Here is a 20,968-nt window from a genome sequence, read left to right as displayed (position 1 = left end):
AATTGACTCTATTAACGAATTTGACAAGATAATCGCTCTAATTATCTACGCCAAAAAAAGAACTAAAAATTTGCTTACGTATATGGAATATGGGCTATGATTACCAGATTTAAAATCTCCGTTATCCGTTAAGACGTTAACGGATGGATTCCAGTATTAACTCCACTAGCAAAGTCGGCCGAAATAATCGCTCTAGTTATCTACTGCAAAAACAGAATTGAGAAATCCGCGTATAGAAATATATAGGCTATAGGTAGCAACCGTTAAAAGTCCCCGTTATCCGTTAACGGATTTACTCCATTAAAGTACTCGGCCGAGTTAAGCACTCTAGCTATCTATTGCAAAATACAGAATTGAAAAAGTTCGCTTAAATGTATGGAATAAGGGCTATTAGAACAGAATTTATTTATTTAGCGTTCAAGAGACCACAGTATTGTACATTTGTACATGCGGTATAGGACATGTCAAATCATATTAAGTACTATATAATAAACTAATACAATAGTTTCTTATCCATCATATTAGTCTTACAACATGAATCATATTTATACATAGATATACCACACCTTATGTATTCATGTACCTTGTTTTATTCATAATGCGAGAATCTGTAGTTTTTTTAAATACACATTATGCTACCTTTATTTAGTATTTAGTAAACATGTATTGAAGATATTTGATTATAATAATATATAAGAATAACTACCGATGTAATAATAAAATAAATACCTTTCTATTGATTCATACAACTACAAATTTCTAGCTTGAGCATGTTCATAAAATTCTGAGACGGTATAAAAGCAGTGTTCTTGTAGGTACTTTGTTAGTCTTTGTTTAAAAAGGTGATCAGATTTTGAGTTTCTTATGTTGATGGGTAAGCTGTTATAAATTTGTATTCCTCTATATTTTGGATCTTTCTGGTATAGTGCTATATTATGAATGGGAATTGCAAGATCGCTTTTGTTTCTAGTACTGTATGCATAAATGGTACTGTTGCATTTAAGAGGCGGTTTAAGTATTTTCTTATAAAGAGTGCCGTTCGCAATTTAAGAATTCACATCCGTTTAAGAGTTAGGTACGAAGTAACGAACGGAGGAACTTAAGTACTAAGAACACAATATTATTATAAGTCTCACTGCGTGATAATAATAATAATAATAATAATAATAATAATAATAATAATAATAATAATAATAATAATAATAATAATAAAGCTTGGTTTTAAAAGAAAATGAAATGCTTATTATCTGTTTCAGAATGAGAATCAACAACAAACCACAGAAGCTAGTCGTTTAAAGAAGCCATCTATTCTGACTTGGATGGAATTAAAGTATTTATACAGTAAATGCGTAGAACCGCATTTCTTGGATATAACAAATGAATTTTCAGATAGTGAGATATTTCTAGTCGATGGAGATTCCTTGTTGCTGGATGCATTCACGGATAAGAACTATAATCGTAATTTTGGTGGTCAATTGCTGCATTTAATTTATCTCTGTGAAAGGAAGTTGCAGCTGTTTGTCAGGAAAGGTGGTGTATTTCATTTGATTTTCTTCAGAACTTGGGAGAACCTCTGGAGAAATGAACCGTCTGTAATGCTTGCCAGAGTGGCTATTATGCTTCATTTCAAGTACAACACATCGTTTGAAGTGTATGCTTTTGACGGAATGTGGGACAGTGAATTCATGTTTCATATTAATCATTTCAAACCCACATTCATGCTGATGAAATTTTATTGCGAATATCGTCATGCAGATGTTGGTTGTTTGCTTCTTGAGAACGTGCTGTCTGCTTTGATAATGTGTTGTTTAAACTGCGTTGATATAGATGGCTTACATCCAGGTGTATCTTACTTAAAAGGCCATCACGTGTCCAGTGAACGTAATTCCTTTTTGACGAAGTATATTGGAAAAATTCGAAGTATTTTCTGTAATTTAGCCAGCCAGCATAAATCTCTCTTTGATGAGCGTAGAAGTAATTGCAGTCACAAGGATAGAATTCTTGAATTACATCGGTTACTTAAAATAAATGGAATGAGGAAAACAGTAACAGTGTTAAGTTCAGTCTTATATCTTGATAACTATGGTGAAGAAAACTTGGATTTGGTGCGAGTGTTCATTGCTTGTACAAGCGTAATTGAAACTTTCCCTTTGAAATATCGCGGAGTAAAGCTCATTCAGGCAGAGTTACCGGCAACTCTTGATCAGTTTATAATTCAAATACAAGCTTGTATGACTGATGTTCTGTTGTGCCTTCACGAAGCCGAGTTGTTCCATGAAGATGAAATGAATGCAATTGGTGACATGTGGCATGGATTATTTTTTATTTATTTTCTTTCTGTTTTAGAACTCAGATTTTTTGAAGAACAAAACATTCTGGAAGAAGAAAACAAAATTGCGTATGAAAATCTTACGGAAGAACTTGCCAGGTTACGTGGGAAGGAAATACAAAAATACCCTATTTTATCACATAAAATTCTATGTGGTACTGAACGTCCTTTTAATGTTAGTACAAGTGAGAAAATTTTGGTTAAAACCAAGGAAAATAAAGCACCTAAATCATTTAGAAAATTTCTTGAACGTACTTTGAAATCACTTCCCAAAGAATCTGACACGGAAGAAGTTGATCAAGCGCTTCCTGTATTGAACCAGGTGAAGAATGATGTTGACTCAAGTGAGGACGTAGCCAATGTTCGTGATGTGTGGGATTCTGATGAACCGGAACCAAACTTCAGAGAAAAAGCTGACATTAAAAATAATTTCTTGCTACCTAGTAGTAGTTATCTCTACTCAGAATTTGGTGGAGACTTCCTCAACTCAAATTATTTAATGAGTTTAAAACATACGGACCTTGAGGTTTTAGATTACGTTACACGCGATACAGATTTCCTTGAACGTTACCACTGGCATTCAAAACTGTTACTAAGTGATGAATTGGTAAGGATCAAAGACGTATCTCACAGCGTGAATGGCTGTACTAATGAATGGCAAAGAAAGCGAATTGAGAAGCTACGTGCACAATACTCCAGATTTATGTATCAATATGGTGTGAATCTAGGTGCCAAGCCAATGCAACAAGATTCCCTAATGGTACATCATGAAAAATCCAAGGTAAAGGAGAAGAAACAAAAGCAGAGCAAAAAAGCGTTGGAAATAATTCGAATGAATGAACAGAAAAAGAAAGAAGCCCTGGAAAAGAAGGAAGTGGAAAAGATCAATAATTTGGAGAGAAATGTAGAACATTTGATGAAAGCAAATGAAATGAAAGGAGCACTTTTACAAATAGATAACATTTTGAAAAGCCTTGAAACAAAGGATTGTATTAGGAAGGCTCTTTTGAAAAAGGCTTTTGTATGTTATTCCTTGTGGCACGAGGAATGCGAAATCCATCCGAGAATTTCAGAAAGGGATACAACTGCAGCAGAGAAGCTTTTCCTCGTCTTAAAAGATTTGTTAAAAGATCATAATTCAGCTCTCATCTCTCAAGACAAAGCGGTTATTGCGAATTATCTATGTGAATTGGGTTTTACTGATATGGCGAAATTATTAAACCCGAAATGTAAGAGTAGTAATCAAAGTATTTGTTCTTTGCACTTGTCTCCAATTCGTTTCCAGTTGAAGTATTTGTCGTATGCATTGGATCGAGATGTAAGAGTAGATCCTGATCCACGAGTGACGGAATTCATACCAGATACGTGGCAAAGAGAGCTATTCGATGTTATTGACAAACGTCAGTCCGCCCTGATAGTTGCTCCTACGTCTTCGGGGAAGACCTACGCCTCTTACTATTGTATGGAGAAAGTGCTAAGAGAAAGTGATGATGGAGTGGTAGTGTATGTATCACCAACGAAAGCTCTAGTGAATCAAGTAGCTGCAACAGTTTGCGGTCGTTTCAATAACAAAAAAATGCCTCCCGGAATGTATGTATATGGAGTGTTTACAAGAGATTATAGGCAAAATGCTCTCAACTGTCAAATACTTGTAACAGTGCCTGCATGCTTAGAAATACTTCTACTTTCGCCTCACAGATACGATTGGGTGAAGAAATTACGCTATATCATATTTGATGAAGTTCATTGTTTGGGTGGTCAGACTGAGGGTTCTGTATGGGAACGCACAATGATGTTAATTCGGTGTCCTTTTCTAGCATTATCCGCAACAATTCGTAATCCAGGGGATCTACATTGTTGGTTACAAGAAGCTGAATTATTCAAAAAGCAGAGAGATGTGCTAGATAATTGTAGCAGACCAAGTTCTTCATACGTGGTAAAATTAGTAATACATAAAGACAGGCACGCCGATTTGAGTAAGTTCCTGTACTCTGTACGTAAGTACAAAGATAACGAAGGAAATCCTGTAAATAAACGGATATTTAAACCCATGCATCCGTATTCCTTGCTAAATAATACTATTATTCAACAACATAATGGAATCCCTGAGCATGTAACTCTGTCATCCAATGAGGTTCTTGAATTATATGATGCAATGAGTTCTGTATGGCCGGATGATCATGAAATTCAGAGCTTGAATCCAGATACATACTTCTCAAATTCGTCAGAAGTTGTGTTTCTTTCACGCTCAGATGTTAAGAGATACGAAAGTCGTCTGAAACCAATAATTTTAATGTGGATCACAAATCACGAAGATAAGTTCCAGAAGCTTATAAATATTTTGAAGGGTGAGAGTAATGTTGAACCAGAGCCTCACGACGAGCCATGTGATACTTCTTTTATTATGAAAGAGGTCGTACCTCTTGTTCAAAAACTACGAACAGAAAATATGCTTCCAGCGTTAATTTTCTCGTACAATCGGTCGCTTTGTGAAATATTGACATATGTTGTTTCTGACTTCTATGATCAGATGGAAAGTGACATTGGAAATATGCAAGAAAGTAAACGAGAACAAAGCAAAGTAAAAGAAGAAGAAAGCAAGAAATGGAAGAAACGGCAGGAAAAGGATGAGAAAATATTAAAAAAGAAAAAACAAAATCTTGTAAAAATGGAGCTAGATGAAAGGGAACCCAAATATGAGCCTCCTCCATTACAAATGATAAAACTTTTGGATGATAAAATTTCAATTTCATGTACCTTAAGAGCAGTTGGGGCTGTTGACAGAGACGATCTAAAGTTCATAGAAGAAAGACTTACACTAATTAAGCGTACAAAAGTAAATGGCCAATGGAAGTCGGAAGTAGTATTAGACGACAATACCAAAGCATTTATCCGTGCTTTGAGAAGAGGTGTTTCGTACCATCATGGTGGCTTGCCTGCTAAGAAAAGGGGAAGTGTAGAGATGCTTTTCAGAATGAAGTTTCTGGGTGTTGTATTTGCTACAGGTACACTAGCCTTAGGTATCCACATGCCTTGTAAAACAGTTGTTGTTGCAGGAGACAGTCCGTTCCTTAACTCTCTCGAGTACCACCAGATGTCAGGAAGAGCTGGAAGAAGAGGCTTCGATTTAGCTGGCAATGTTATCTTCTTTGGGGTTCCGAAGAGAAAAATGCAAAGACTTGTGACTGCTCGTCTCCCTATGCTCGTAGGGAACTTTCCGATCACCGTGTCTCAAGTATTAAGAGTGATGCTTCTGGCAAGTAAAGCGTCGTCCAAAGGCAAAGAATCACAAGAAGCTCAGCAGGATGCGGTTTCCAGGTAAGAAAAACTTAATTCTTTTTGAGGGATGAATTTTTTGTAATCTTCTGCAGAGGTAGAAATTTTCAGGAATGAATTTTTCGTAATTGTCTGCAGATGCCGAAATTTTGAAGACCGTTTCGGCCCGACCGAAAAGCCCAGAACCCAATAATATTTTATGCGATCGTTCAGAGCTAAATTTACGTATGTGAATAATTCGTATATTCCCCGATAAGATAATTTCGTAAACGTATTCCAAGAAAGTGCTTAATTTGGATTGAATTTAACTTTATTTTGTTTTCTCAAACTTACTTTCCCACGAACATACATATGTATATATATTTGGGATTAGTCTTAGTATGTCAGTTATTAAACGCTAGCAGGGACATGAGTTTAGAAGTAAATTCAGAGAAAACTAAATACATGGAAGTGCGTCGGGACCGTAATAAAGCAAATTATAACTAACTAACTCTATGGCCTATGGAACCCGGAGGTTCAATGCCGCGTTCACAAAAGCTCTCCACTGACTTCTATCCTTAGCCAATTGGATCCAGTTTCTACTTTGTATTCCAATCTCTGCGAGATCCATCTTAATATTGTCCTCCCATCTGCGCCTAGGTCTTCCTAATGGTCGTTTTCCGATCCGTCTTCCAGTCAAGACTTTGAAAGCGTTTCTACTTTCTTCCATTCTAGCTACATGACCCGCCCACCTAAGCCTTCTAGACTTGACGACCCTAACAATGTTGGATAAACCATATAACTTATGTAGTTCCTCATTATGAAGTTTCCGCCATTCCCCATTCCCGTTCCTCTTGGGTCCGAATATTCGTCTCAGGATCTTGTTCTCAAATACTTTCAGTCTATGTTCTTCCCTCAGAGTAAGTGACCATGTTTCGCAGCCATACAGAACAACAGGCATAATTATCGTTTTGTATATTTTAAGCTTCAAATTCCTCGACAGAATTCGCGACGACAAGAGATTTTGAACCGAATAGTAACACGAATTCTCTGCTTTTAGTCGACATTTAATTTCTTCGTGAATATGATTTTCCTCTGTTAATATTATAATAATTTGTTAATAAAGCAAATTATAGATGCGTTAAAATATTAAATAATACTTTTGATAAAGTGGATACTTTCAAATATCTAGGATCAATATTAACAGACGAAAATCATATTCACGAGGAAATTAAATGTCGACTAAAAACAGGGAATTCATGTTATTATTCAATTCGAAATCTCTTGTCGTCGCGAATTCTGTCGAGGAATTTGAAGCTTAAAATATTAAAACGATAATCATGCCTGTTGTTCTATATGGATACGAAACATGGTCACTTACTCTGAAAGAAGAACATAGACTGAAAGTATTTGAGAACAAGATCCTGAGACGAATATTCGGACCCAAGAGGAACGGAAATGGGGAATGGCGGAAACTTCATAACGAGGAACTACATACTTTATACGGTTTACCAAACATTGTTAGGGTCATCAAGTCTAGGAGGCTTAGGTGGGCAGGTCATGTAGCTAGAATGGAAGAAAGTAGAAACGCTTTCAAAGTCTTAACTGGAAGACCAATCGGAAAACGACCATTAGAAAGACCTAGGCGCAGATGGGAGGATAATATTAAGATAGATCTCGCAGAAGTAGGAATATAAAGTAGAAACTGGATCCAGTTGGCTAAGGATAGAAGTCAGAGCTTTTGTGAACACGGCATTGAACCTCCGGGTTCCATAAGCGATAAAGTTAGTTAGTTTAGTTAGTGAGTTTTAAGGACTGATGATAGTAGTAAAAACAGTGCTCACCTAGGCAAAGATATCACTCTGGCATCCAGGTACTAGTGTTAATTTTGGTCGAAATTTGAATCAGATGTGAAAAGAGAACCCAATATATTCTGTGTCATTAAGAACTCATCTGTCGCTGTGAATATCCCGATGATGCACCACTGTAATTCTGGCAGATATCTGCCACCTAGATAACAGCAAAATAATTGGGTTGCCAGTATCTGAAATGGGTCCAGGGTGTTTGTAAACAACACCGACAACGTTTGGAAGGTGATTCCTGACACCAAGATAAGACGAAAAGTATAGACCAACCTGGGTGCATAAATGCTTCCTTTCGGAGTTACAGGCTGCCAAAAACCTAAAATGAACTTTAAAGGCCAATAGCTCCAAAACTATGGGACCTATCGCAGTCGGGTGAAGACTTCACTTAGGAACTAATATGTGTCCTATCCAAATATTCGTGTTTCAGAATCCTGCGTTACTTCCACAACAATTTTTATAGAGGTAGTTGGTGTGTACTTCAAATTAAATGCCCTTAGCCAAACCCCCTCTATAAAAATTGTTACGTGAGTACCTTAGGATTCTGAAACATGTATTTTTGGATAGCGCACATATTAGTTCCTAAGTGAAATCTTAGCCCGACCGGTAGGTTCCATAGTTTTTGAGCTATGAGACCTTTAAAATTCACTTTTTCATATTTTCGGCAGCCTATAACTCTGAAAGGAAGCATTTGTGCACCCAGGTTGGTCTATACTTTTTGTCTTATCTTGGTGTCAGGAATCACCTCCCAAATGGTGTCGGTTTTGTTTTGAAACACCCTCCATATATCATGCATAATAATAATGATATCAATGCAGTTTTATCTTTTGGTACACTTTTTGCATCTGTACTGTGGATATTTTAAGCGACTCACACTTTATGAATGACTAATTAGTTATTTAAAAGAAAAACTGAAAATCCATTATCTTTCTAAAAAAAATAATTTCATACATAGATCTTGAGTTAGTACCCTCGAATTATAACCATATAAATAACATTCTGTCTTCTCATACATACAAGGGAAGAGAGGGAGATTATATATAAAAGTGGAAGATGGTTTATACACTAATCGAAAGCACTAATGATGCCTATTACGAAATTAATAAAATTTTTCCAAATGCGTATACTGTGCGAGTTATATGAATATACAGGGTGTCCAGAAGGTCCGTTACCACCCCTAGAAATTGCAAACGGTGAGACGGGTGCCAAAACAGGAGAACACGTGTTTGATCATTATAAAACTATAACATATCAAAGCAAAAAGTGTTGTGCCAGGGCCACCCTCAGGGTTCCAGGCGGAATCCAACTCGAAAATTGCAAATGGTAAGGGAGTCAAGTAGCATATCGTTGGAAAGCTGTTGGGAAATGAAAGACGGCGGAACAAGTCTCAAGAATCTTTAAAATTACCCAATGCGAAATGGGCGGCCGGTCAAAATGTCAGGAAAAACTTCATTGTAAAGTCTGTGACCACCCCCATAAATCTGAAATGGTGAGATAGATGCCAAAAGAGGAAAACACTGTGTCGTCATTTCAAAAATACAATGAAAGTAAAAATATTTGTCCCAGGGTCCTCCGCAGCGTCCCAGATGGGATCCTATTCAAAATTTTGAAATGGCTAGAGAGTCAAGTAGGATATCGTTTGAAAGCTGTTGTTAAATGAAAGCAGACGGAACAAATCTCGGTGCTCTAGGATAACACTGTGCAAAACATCTTGCGTTTTAGTTTTTTCTATAGTCGGGTTTTCGTTTGTTTTCACTTTAATTAGTGTATGCAACGTAAAGAAAGGAAATGCCTCTACTGTGAGATTCTGCTCTTCGGAGCCCACTGAGGCAATTCTGAGGAAATTGGTCGCTTACTCTGAGGAAAGAACATAGACTGAAAGTATTTGAGAACAAGATCCTGAGACGAATATTCGGACCCAAGAGGAACGGGAATGGGGAATAGCGGAAACTTCATAACGAGGAACTACATAATTTATACGGTTTTACCAAACATTGTTATGTTCATTAAATCGAGGAGGCTCAAGTGGGCTGGTTGTGTAGCCAGGATAGGAGAACGTAGGGACGCTTTCAAAGTCTTAACTGGAAGACCAATCGGAAAACGACCATTAGGAAGACCTAGGCGCAGATGGAGGACAATATTAAGATGGATCTCACAGGAATAGGAATACAAAGTAGAAACTGGATGACTTCTATCCAGTTTCCAAGGATAAAAGTCAACGGAGAACTTCTGTGAACGTGGCATCGAACCTTCGGGTTCCATAGGCCATAGAGTTAGTTAGTCAGTTAGTTAAATCGATTGCTTATGTCGTTACCTCCGATGGAATTTTAAACTTTGTTTTGAGAACGAAGGGTGGAAAAAGAGAATTTCTTCGAACGGTCATCATAGAGGCCGCGTTCACTCAGTATGATGACATTATGTAATGCTACCTCATTTTCTGTTCCTTAATCATATCTCGAGTTTGGATTGGATCTGTGTAATATACTAAATATTTTTCCCGTGTGACGAAAATGCTCTCAATAATTAGCCAGATTTGTTATTGCTGCTCTTTTCGAGTGTGTGTGTGTAATTTATTGTTCTGGATGAATTTATAATTTTGTGTGTATGTATGTCTTTTGTTCTGGATTCCTGTTACTTAATAATTAGCTAAGATGGGCTAATAGTAGTGAAATATGAAAGAGTAACTCCCACATCGACAAGTGTACGAATGTCTCTTGTTTTGCTCCCTGTTGTTTGGTACTTATTAAAGATGGATCAATAATAATAGTGAAGCTTAAATAGCTTTCACTCATAGGAAGGTGCAGTGGCGTATTTACGATTTTGTTTCGGGGGGCCTTTGCTAACTTTCGGGAGGGGCTTTGCCTGAAAATGTGAAAATTCTGCAAGATATTTCATATACTTTACTATAGTAAGTAAGATTTGGGGGGGGGCTTAAGCCCGGAAGCCCCCCCCCCCTAAATACGCCACTGGGAAGGTGATATCCCACACAAATGTGATGCATTTATACTAGTATTATTTAAAATGATAAAATTATAATCATCCTTTTGAGAGTGAAAAATAATGAAGCGAGTGAATAAAAGTGTAAGAATTGTATAAAAATGTAGAAGTAGGAGGACTTGACATAGAGCCCAATATCCAAACTATATTAATAAAGAAAATCTAAACTGAAATGTGATCTCTGGAAGTTTAAAGAATTCTAACACTAATTTATTGAAACATGTGTATCATACAAAGTGCACAGTTGTAAAAACATTATATATATATATAATCAATAGAGACCGGATGTTTTGGCATTAAAAACTTGGGAAATAGGCGGGCAAATAGGCATTTAAAATATAAAAAAATAGGCACTAAAATGTAACTCGAAATAATGAAGATACGAGGGCTATCCAGAAAGTAGATTACGTTTTGGAATAAAAAATCAACAAAGTATAGGAAACAAATTTTATTATATACAGATGAAAGCCACACACAAATACTACTTTTCGACATAGTCACCATTCAAATTAAGGCATTTATCGTAGCGATGTACGAGCTTGGAAATTCATTCGTCGAAAAATTCGGCCGCCTGCGACTTCAACCACTTCGTTACCTCTTCTTGCAGCTGTTCGTCGTCATCAAAACGCTGCATAGCCAGCCACTTCTTCATTGCTGGGAATAGGTGGAAGTCGCTCGGTGCCAGGTCGGGACTGTACGGCGGATGAGAAAACAACTCCCACTGAAAAGATTCAAGAACTTCACGCGTGACATTTGCCGTGTGGGGCCGGGCGTTGTCGTGAATCAACAAGATCTTAGAGCTCAACATTCCTCTGCGCTTGTTTTGAATTGCTCTTCTGAGGTTTTGCAGAGTTTGGCAATACCTTTGAGCGTTTATTGTAGTGCCTCTTTCCAGGAAGTCCACCAAAATCACACCTTTTCTGTCCCAAAAAACAGTCGCCATCATCTTCCTTGCCGACATTGTTTGCATGCATTTCTTGGGTTTTTGGGGAGAACCTGTGTGCCCCCACTGCATTGATTGCAATTTCGTTTCACAGTTCACGTGTTTCACCCATGTTTCGTCACCAGTAACGATGCGATCGAGTAAAGAGTCACCATCCTTATTGTAGGCGTCCAAAAAGTGCAACGCTGCAGCCATTCGCTGATTTTTGTGGTCCTCTGTCAAGATTTTGGGAATCCATCTTGCACAAAACTTGTGGTAACCAAGCTTTTCGCTGATGATTTCGTGCAACAAACTTCGCGAAATTTGTGGAAAGCTCAAATAAAGTTCCGTTATTGTGAACTTTCGATTTTCACGGACTTTAACATCGACGTTTTCGACAAGTTCGGCAGTCACTTTGCTGGGTCTCCCACTTCGATCTTCGTCGTGAACATTGGTTCGGCCATTTTTAAATCTTATGACCCACTGTCGCACTCCACCTTCAGTGATAATGTTGTCCCCATACACTTCACACAGCTGCCGATAGATTTCTATCGGTTTACAGTTTTTTGCTGTCAGAAACCTTATTACTGCACGCACCTCGCAGCACGCGGGATTTTCAATTAACGCAGACATTTCAAACCGTCACAGTATCTTAACGGAGCACAGCACGAACCTCTCACTAGCACGGCTAGATGCCGACTGAGCTGCGCAACGCTCTGACCCCAAGATGGCCGCGCTAGCCCCACCCCTAGCGGACACAGACGAAAACGTAATCTACTTTCTGGATAGCCCTCGTAAATACTCAATACCATTAAAAAATAAATTCAAGTGATAGATAATATGCAAAGAATGTATAAACATATCTTTTTGATAATATCTTTTACTGTATATATGAAAACGAAGCTTGACATATATTCCATGTATATTTGGTAAATACATTCTCTACAGCACTTTACACATAACAATTTAAATTTTATACACGCACACACAACAGTCCAAAGTTTTATAACACTTTATCAGTACAGATAACAATCTAAAGTTTTACATCTTATCACTACAAACAACACTTATATTTCTCGGATGAGGCAGAATCCTTTCTTGAAATAGTAAATTATATATTTTTTGGTAATAAAGTATTATTTTAAAGAAAATGCATAGAATAGGCAACATCAGGCACTAATACAATTATTTAGGCAGAAATGGGCGAAATAGGCAAAATAAAATTGGCTTAAATTGAAACTATAACCTCCGATATAAACTTTAAAACGATATTTTTGATCATATCTTTAATATTAAAGAAAAGGCATTTTGCCTAACATCCGGACTCTAATAATCAGTAACATTTATCAGAATTCTTTCTTTAGCTGTTATTGTTTTTTCTTTTTTGTGATTGTATTTATTACATTTTTTTTTTCATTCATATTTAGTACAGAGATATGAACTGTTTACGAAAACCATTAATTTCCTTGCATGTATCATCTGTAGATTTGCTGTTTTTGTTAATTGAATGTAGTTTCTGAAATTAATAAACAATTCATGGTTTGAAAGACCTTGTTACTTGCAACAAAAAGAAATATTTAAGTTAATAACTAAGCCAAGATCAATCGATTAAGCGAAAGAGAACGTTTTCTTCTCGTGCTAGGATATGGATAAATTAGACAGAAGTTTCGTGATTGAAGTAGCACCACTAGAAGTTTCCGAAACACTTGTAACTTAGATTGAAATAAAAGAATTAGATGCTATTGATAGCAGATAAAATTTGGTTGCGCAGAATATTTATCAGATCAGTATTTAAAAAAAAAACGTTTAAATTGTTCTTGTTATTATTTTTAAGTTTAGTTCATGCCCCACTAAATACGCGACACGAGCGAACGACGTAACGCAGGTAGTTTATGTGAAACTTTAATATTGTTTTATTAATAAAAACAGCACATTTTATGTCACTCGAAATCGATAGTAGATGTTTCTTATGTTATTACTTAATAATTCACTCGAAAGAGTTCGTAGTTGATAAAAATCTCATTTTAAGTTAGTACGCATTGTATCGTCAACTGTTGTTTAGTGCCTAACTGAAAATAACGCATTTTTCTCGAAGAATTGCGCACAGTTTGTCGAATGAACATATTTATTATGACTGCTTTAAAAGCTACATGTTTAAGTAAGGGTAATGATTTAACACTATCGTACAGTGAAATACAAAATTTTCAATGAGTCCTCACTAGAAAACAATATTTCACTGTTTGTTTTATATATTTTAGATTTTTGCACTTAATCTAGTAATCTCACGTTTTCACTTTCACTTACTCACCATGTTACAGTTTTTTGTTTTCGTCAGCATACGCTAGGCGGTACTACCAGTCTAAGTTGCAAATCATCGTCTGCTATGGTACCATATCTGGAAACAAGTGAAAAAAATTACCAAAATAGGCGTAAATTTTACTGTTTTGGTAAGATTTGAAAAACTATAGAGTCACCTAGGCGGCTGTAGGACCTGGAGGGTTTTTTCAGCTATGGGAAAACCTTATAACGAACTCTGGTCAACCATTTTTATATCACTATGTGAAGTTTACTGCTTCCGGTAAGCACATTGTTATAAATCACTATATATACCGTAACTTTTGATGAAGCACTAGAATTAACTTCAAATATGACGTTGTACGTTACTGTTTAACATCTCTACATTGACTGGAAGTAAATCTTGAAAATAGTTCTAGAAGGTATTCAAGTTGACGACTTAAAAAAATAATAATAAATAATTAAATTCGCTAAATAGTTCATCCAATGGTTTGTAAAAGCCTTCAGAATAATTGTCTATTCGCAAACATATAAACGAATATGGGCCTTTTTCGAAAACGATTGGGGTTATTTGTAAAAAAAATATAACATTAATGAAATAAATGACACATGAAATTATATAATAATAATAATAATAATAATAATAATAATAATAGTAAAATCTTGACTTACTTTTTTCAAATACTATTTGATATGCACTAACTTACACTAAAAGCTACCTATAGTCGCATGTAAATTTTATTCTAACATTTTGTTCCTTGAAATTTAAAGGTTGAATTCCAAATATTACTTTATTAATTAGCTTATATAGAAATGACATCAGAACTGTAACGGAGATTAAAGTTCAGAGGCACGTTAACAATTCTGACACGTTGTAGTTCAAAAGGGACAAATATGAAGAAACGAAAACTACGTTTTAAAAATGCAACAAAAAATATACTACTGAAATTATCAGATAAACGACCAAAATATTGATTAACTTTGGTCTTTAACCTTTTGAAGACGCGACTTCTGTTGATAAATAAAGCCACTGCTACGGGTGGGAAATCAAGAAAAAAAATGAAGTTATTTTTAAATGTTTGTAGTACAGGCTTTAATAGGTGTAGACTAACGAAACTTCTAACATTCTACACAGAAGAACCTAAAGTTCTATGAGAAACATTCTTCACGCACACCCGATGGACTGGAGGATACTAAGGGAGGAGAAAAATTTTCCCAAATTTTCTATGAACATATGAGATTCTTTCCCCCTCTGCCCCCATCGAGTTTGAGATCACATCCAAATGAACACTGAAATGTTATTTAGGATGTTTTCAACAAGATATAACAGTTGTGTGACTGTAGAGTAAACAACGTGGTGAATACACTTAAAATTAATCCAAAGACACCACGAGATACAGACGGGAAATTCAGAAAAAAATAGAGATTTTGAAACGATTGTAGATCAGATCCTGATAAATGTACTCTCATTAAACTTATGTAATTTTGTACAGAATAGGCCGTGGTTACCATGTTTTAAATAAAATAGATACTAGTACTTTGATTTAATAATAGTAAAAGTTGCCATTACAAAGATTTTTGTATGTCAACAGCTAGATATCCATTTGGGAAACTCCATCTCGTCGACCTTACATGAAGGTGTTTTTATTGGTACACTTCGTTCTCAAAAAATGTTAAATTACACACAGACCTGTTTTCACCTTTTTAAAAAATCACTATCTCGTAACTACGATATTCGTGAACAGTGAATCTTTATGGAACTATTTTACACGTATAGGCCTGCCTGCTTACTCAGTTTTAACCATCCAACGGGCAAGGCAACTTACACGTTAACATATTACAGATAGTAGCACCATGTAGTTCAGTAGCTATAAGCTGACATACACAGTTAGCATCTACGTTCTGCCAGATGAGTACATTTTTAATTTATTTTTATTTATTTTCTTAAAAATTTTTCTTTTAAGAATGATGTTTTACAGCATACCTTCGCTGTTTCCGTAATTACTATGCCATGCATTTTTTTTAACATTTAATTCCGACCGATTTATTCAGATGGCGTTAGAAGATATTTGCTTTCTCTTTCACTGAATTCCATAGACAGCTAGTCGATGCACCTTGTTGTTTCTCCTAATTCTTTTTTTTTTTTTTTTCCTCGACGATACCCAACTTATATGGTATTGTATACGATAATTTTTATTATTTTGAACGTGGTAATAATTTAATTAAATATGTGTGACATTGGACTCAGTGCACTGAAAAAAAGAAGAAAAAACAAAATAAAGAAATAAAGAAATAAAACTTTTTGCAATCGCTATTGTCAGCAGTTAACTTTTTTTCTTGTAAAAGTAGGGTCAAAGAAAATGATACGAGCAAAGTACTTTGGGCGAATTAGATTAGTTATACCGTCTCTCGAAATACTATACAGAAGTACAAAATTTGTATTAGTCCGTCGGAAAGAATTTGTTGACTTTCAGTAGATTTCGGCTTTCCTGGTAACGTATTGTGCTAGTGTGAAGCTTTTCTATGAAAGAATCCATGTATTATAGTAATCATGTGAACCTTATTCTTTTTTTGTTACTCTTTCATTTCGTGTTACTTTTTCTTAAAAAAATAATTTCCAGTTGTGCAAACGAGTATACAAGAAAATCGTTAACCTCAGCAGAACTTCCTGCTTCTAAAGTAGTTTCTAGCAATCTGCGAATGCGCACAGAAGCAAGCGCTTGTAGTTTGTAATAATGAATATCTTTCGCGTATTGCTAATATAATTTCGTAATTAAATTCAGTTTCGTGCTATTAAAATTCTTTTATTCTTTGCAGAACGCTGGTAATGTTAAACCATTGTCTTCTGTATAAAACCTTCCCCGAGTTGAAGCCACAAATACAGCATTTTTTCTGTTTTGCGACTCAACTGCTTATGATCCAGGTATGTGTATCCAGAAATTTTTGTTATATAAGTATATATTATTTAAACTATATAAGTAAATATTATTTAAAATCTTTCATGGAATATTGATAATTATTCGTTAATCTAAATTCACAGAGCAAAACACAAATAGTTAATAATTTCAAAAACTGTTACGTAGAGTCATTTGAAAAAAAAAAGAAAAGAAAAGAAAAGAAAAGAGAGAAATCCTTGAACATCTGCCTATGAATCAAAAGTCCTCTACTAACCTCTTTGCGTTACTATGTATTGTTGCGTTGTTTTACAACAGTACTTCCTACAGACAAAAATTGTAATAATTGTTTTGCTGTTGTTTAGTCCAGATAATAGAGTATAAAAACATGGGCATTTTATTTATTTTTTTTAAACATGACTGTACATGCACAATGCAGAGCAAGAACGAAAATGAGTAGGGCCACCATACGTCCCGTTTCGACCGGGACAGTCCCATTTTAGGATCGTGTCCTGGCCTTCCCGTCAGTAACTGCAACAAAATTGTATTTGTGTCGTTTTATGCAAATGAAAGAAGTAAATAACAAATCCAGTACCTTTACTCCTTGTAAAAGTATAATTAATAATAGCAAAGAGGCAAGAATTGAGTTAAAATAACCTACATTAAACATGATCTATAGTTCATAGTACTGCTCGAAAGGCCGCAGAGGTTTTAGGAGTTTCATGTTTCAAGAACCAACTTAAACGGGTCTTTCCTTTTTCGTAAGTATCGAATTACTTGACCCTGCCTGGTAACAAAGAGAGAAGAGAGAGAGAGAGAGAGAGAGGAGGGGAGCTCTGATATTAGGGTTCTGATAGGCCTAAAAGTCTAGGGTTGCTAATTCATCACCAATACAATCCTAACAACATTGTTTTCCCTTATAGCTTTTTTTTTAATAGCCAATTTTCATATTGATTCTTACGACCCTAGAAATATAGTCATTATAAGTAAACTATTACTGGTACGGGTAAACCTTATCGAGAACTGCAGAGAATTTTATGAAATGCTAATGGAGAATCAAGCTATTCTCAAATACTTCTCGCATTCTTCAATTCAAGAGTTATCTTCTTACCCAATGTAATATCAAAAATTCGAGCTAGGGTAAAGGAGGAAGAATAAAGCTTTTCTCAAATACTTCTCGCATTCTTCAATTCAAGAGTTATCTTCTTACCCAATGTAATATCAAAAATTCGAGCTAGGGCAAAGGAGGAAGAATAAAGCTTTTCTCAAATACTTCTCGCATTCTTCAATTCAAGAGTTATCTTCTTACCCAATGTAATATCAAAGATTCGAGCTAGGGCAAAGGAGGAAGAATAAAGCTTTTCTCAAATACTTCTCGCATTCTTCAATTCAAGAGTTATCTTCTTACCCAATGTAATATCAAAAATTCGAGCTAGGGCAAAGGAGGAAGAATAAAGCTTTTCTCAAATACTTCTCGCATTCTTCAATTCAAGAGTTATCTTCTTACCCAATGTAATATCAAAAATTCGAGCTAGGGTAAAGGAGGAAGAATAAAGCTTTTCTCAAATACTTCTCGCATTCTTCAATTCAAGAGTTATCTTCTTACCCAATGTAATATCAAAAATTCGAGCTAGGGCAAAGGAGGAAGAATAAAGCTTTTCTCAAATACTTCTCGCATTCTTCAATTCAAGAGTTATCTTCTTACCCAATGTAATATCAAAGATTCGAGCTAGGGCAAAGGAGGAAGAATAAAGCTTTTCTCAAATACTTCTCGCATTCTTCAATTCAAGAGTTATCTTCTTACCCAATGTAATATCAAAAATTCGAGCTAGGGCAAAGGAGGAAGAATAAAGCTTTTCTCAAATACTTCTCGCATTCTTCAATTCAAGAGTTATCTTCTTACCCAATGTAATATCAAAGGTTCGAGCTAGGGTAAAGGAGGAAGAATAAAGCTTTTCTCAAATACTTCTCGCATTCTTCAATTCAAGAGTTATCTTCTTACCCAATGTAATATCAAAGGTTCGAGCTAGGGTAAAGGAGGAAGAATAAAGCTTTTCTCAAATACTTCTCGCATTCTTCAATTCAAGAGTTATCTTCTTACCCAATGTAATATCAAAGGTTCGAGCTAGGGTAAAGGAGGAAGAATAAAGCTTTTCTCAAATACTTCTCGCATTCTTCAATTCAAGAGTTATCTTCTTACCCAATGTAATATCAAAGGTTCGAGCTAGGGTAAAGGAGGAAGAATAAAGCTTTTCTCAAATACTTCTCGCATTCTTCAATTCAAGAGTTATCTTCTTACCCAATGTAATATCAGTTCGAGCTAGGGTAAAGGAGGAAGAATCAAGCTATTCTCAAATACTTCTCGCATTCTTCAATTCAAGAGTTATCTTCTTACCCAATGTAATATCAAAGGTTCGAGCTAGGGTAAAGGAGGAAGAATAAAGCTTTTCTCAAATACTTCTCGCATTCTTCAATTCAAGAGTTATCTTCTTACCCAATGTAATATCAAAGGTTCGAGCTAGGGTAAAGGAGGAAGAATCAAGCTATTCTCAAATACTTCTCGCATTCTTCAATTCAAGAGTTATCTTCTTACCCAATGTAATATCAAAGGTTCGAGCTAGGGTAAAGGAGGAAGAATAAAGCTTTTCTCAAATACTTCTCGCATTCTTCAATTCAAGAGTTATCTTCTTACCCAATGTAATATCAAAGGTTCGAGCTAGGGTAAAGGAGGAAGAATAAAGCTTTTCTCAAATACTTCTCGCATTCTTCAATTCAAGAGTTATCTTCTTACCCAATGTAATATCAAAAATTCGAGCTAGGGCAAAGGAGGAAGAATAAAGCTTTTCTCAAATACTTCTCGCATTCTTCAATTCAAGAGTTATCTTCTTACCCAATGTAATATCAAAGATTCGAGCTAGGGCAAAGGAGGAAGAATAAAGCTTTTCTCAAATACTTCTCGCATTCTTCAATTCAAGAGTTATCTTCTTACCCAATGTAATATCAAAAATTCGAGCTAGGGCAAAGGAGGAAGAATAAAGCTTTTCTCAAATACTTCTCGCATTCTTCAATTCAAGAGTTATCTTCTTACCCAATGTAATATCAAAAATTCGAGCTAGGGTAAAGGAGGAAGAATAAAGCTTTTCTCAAATACTTCTCGCATTCTTCAATTCAAGAGTTATCTTCTTACCCAATGTAATATCAAAAATTCGAGCTAGGGCAAAGGAGGAAGAATAAAGCTTTTCTCAAATACTTCTCGCATTCTTCAATTCAAGAGTTATCTTCTTACCCAATGTAATATCAAAGATTCGAGCTAGGGCAAAGGAGGAAGAATAAAGCTTTTCTCAAATACTTCTCGCATTCTTCAATTCAAGAGTTATCTTCTTACCCAATGTAATATCAAAAATTCGAGCTAGGGCAAAGGAGGAAGAATAAAGCTTTTCTCAAATACTTCTCGCATTCTTCAATTCAAGAGTTATCTTCTTACCCAATGTAATATCAAAGGTTCGAGCTAGGGTAAAGGAGGAAGAATAAAGCTTTTCTCAAATACTTCTCGCATTCTTCAATTCAAGAGTTATCTTCTTACCCAATGTAATATCAAAGGTTCGAGCTAGGGTAAAGGAGGAAGAATAAAGCTTTTCTCAAATACTTCTCGCATTCTTCAATTCAAGAGTTATCTTCTTACCCAATGTAATATCAAAGGTTCGAGCTAGGGTAAAGGAGGAAGAATAAAGCTTTTCTCAAATACTTCTCGCATTCTTCAATTCAAGAGTTATCTTCTTACCCAATGTAATATCAAAGGTTCGAGCTAGGGTAAAGGAGGAAGAATAAAGCTTTTCTCAAATACTTCTCGCATTCTTCAATTCAAGAGTTATCTTCTTACCCAATGTAATATCAAAGGTTCGAGCTAGGGTAAAGGAGGAAGAATAAAGCTTTTCTCAAATACTTCTGGCATTCTTCAATTCAAGAGTCCAATTTTGGTAGTTTTAATAATTTTAAACGAAGTCTTAGTGAATGTGTGCGTTGATAGTTGTATTTGAAAACCTAAGTATTCCTCACGTACCTCTTCCAAGTCATACTTCCGAAACTTTTCGAATCATATTCGGTAGATATAAGTTTTGGAAGTACTTTTTACGGTTGAAACGCCTTAGATGAAGCCTTATAAATGTAAAAATCTATTTAAAACAAGGTGCAACCTGATCCAAGACATTCGTACCAAAATTTAGTGTCAGAATTTGGTAGATATGAATTTGTTATTGATATGACATAAATTTTAATATTCAGCATTGAATCATATCGATACATTAACATATATTGTAGTATTACTTTAACAAGATATGTTATGACGTCATATCTGCGTATTTCTTGTCTTCAAAAGTGAAACTGATAACAGCGTTACCAATTTAAAGGTTGTATT

General features: G+C 35.5%; 1 protein-coding gene across 1 annotated transcript in view; it reads left to right on the top strand.

Moving 5' to 3' along the window:
• LOC145673541 (putative ATP-dependent RNA helicase DDX60) overlaps positions 1 to 20,968 on the top strand; it is a 97,954-nt gene that overhangs the window by 34,557 nt on the left and 42,429 nt on the right. Inside the window, exons 4-5 of the mRNA XM_081743344.1 lie at positions 1,257 to 5,647; positions 16,478 to 16,583. Of these exons, the coding sequence (XP_081599470.1) occupies positions 1,257 to 5,647; positions 16,478 to 16,583 (4,497 nt within the window). The remainder of the gene's footprint in view (positions 1 to 1,256; positions 5,648 to 16,477; positions 16,584 to 20,968) is intronic.

The sequence above is a fragment of the Thermobia domestica genome, chromosome 16 (assembly GCF_964235325.1).
Source record: "Thermobia domestica chromosome 16, izTheDome1.hap1.1, whole genome shotgun sequence".
NCBI lineage: Eukaryota > Metazoa > Arthropoda > Insecta > Zygentoma > Lepismatidae > Thermobia > Thermobia domestica.
This window is presented reverse-complemented; position numbering and strand designations above follow the sequence as displayed.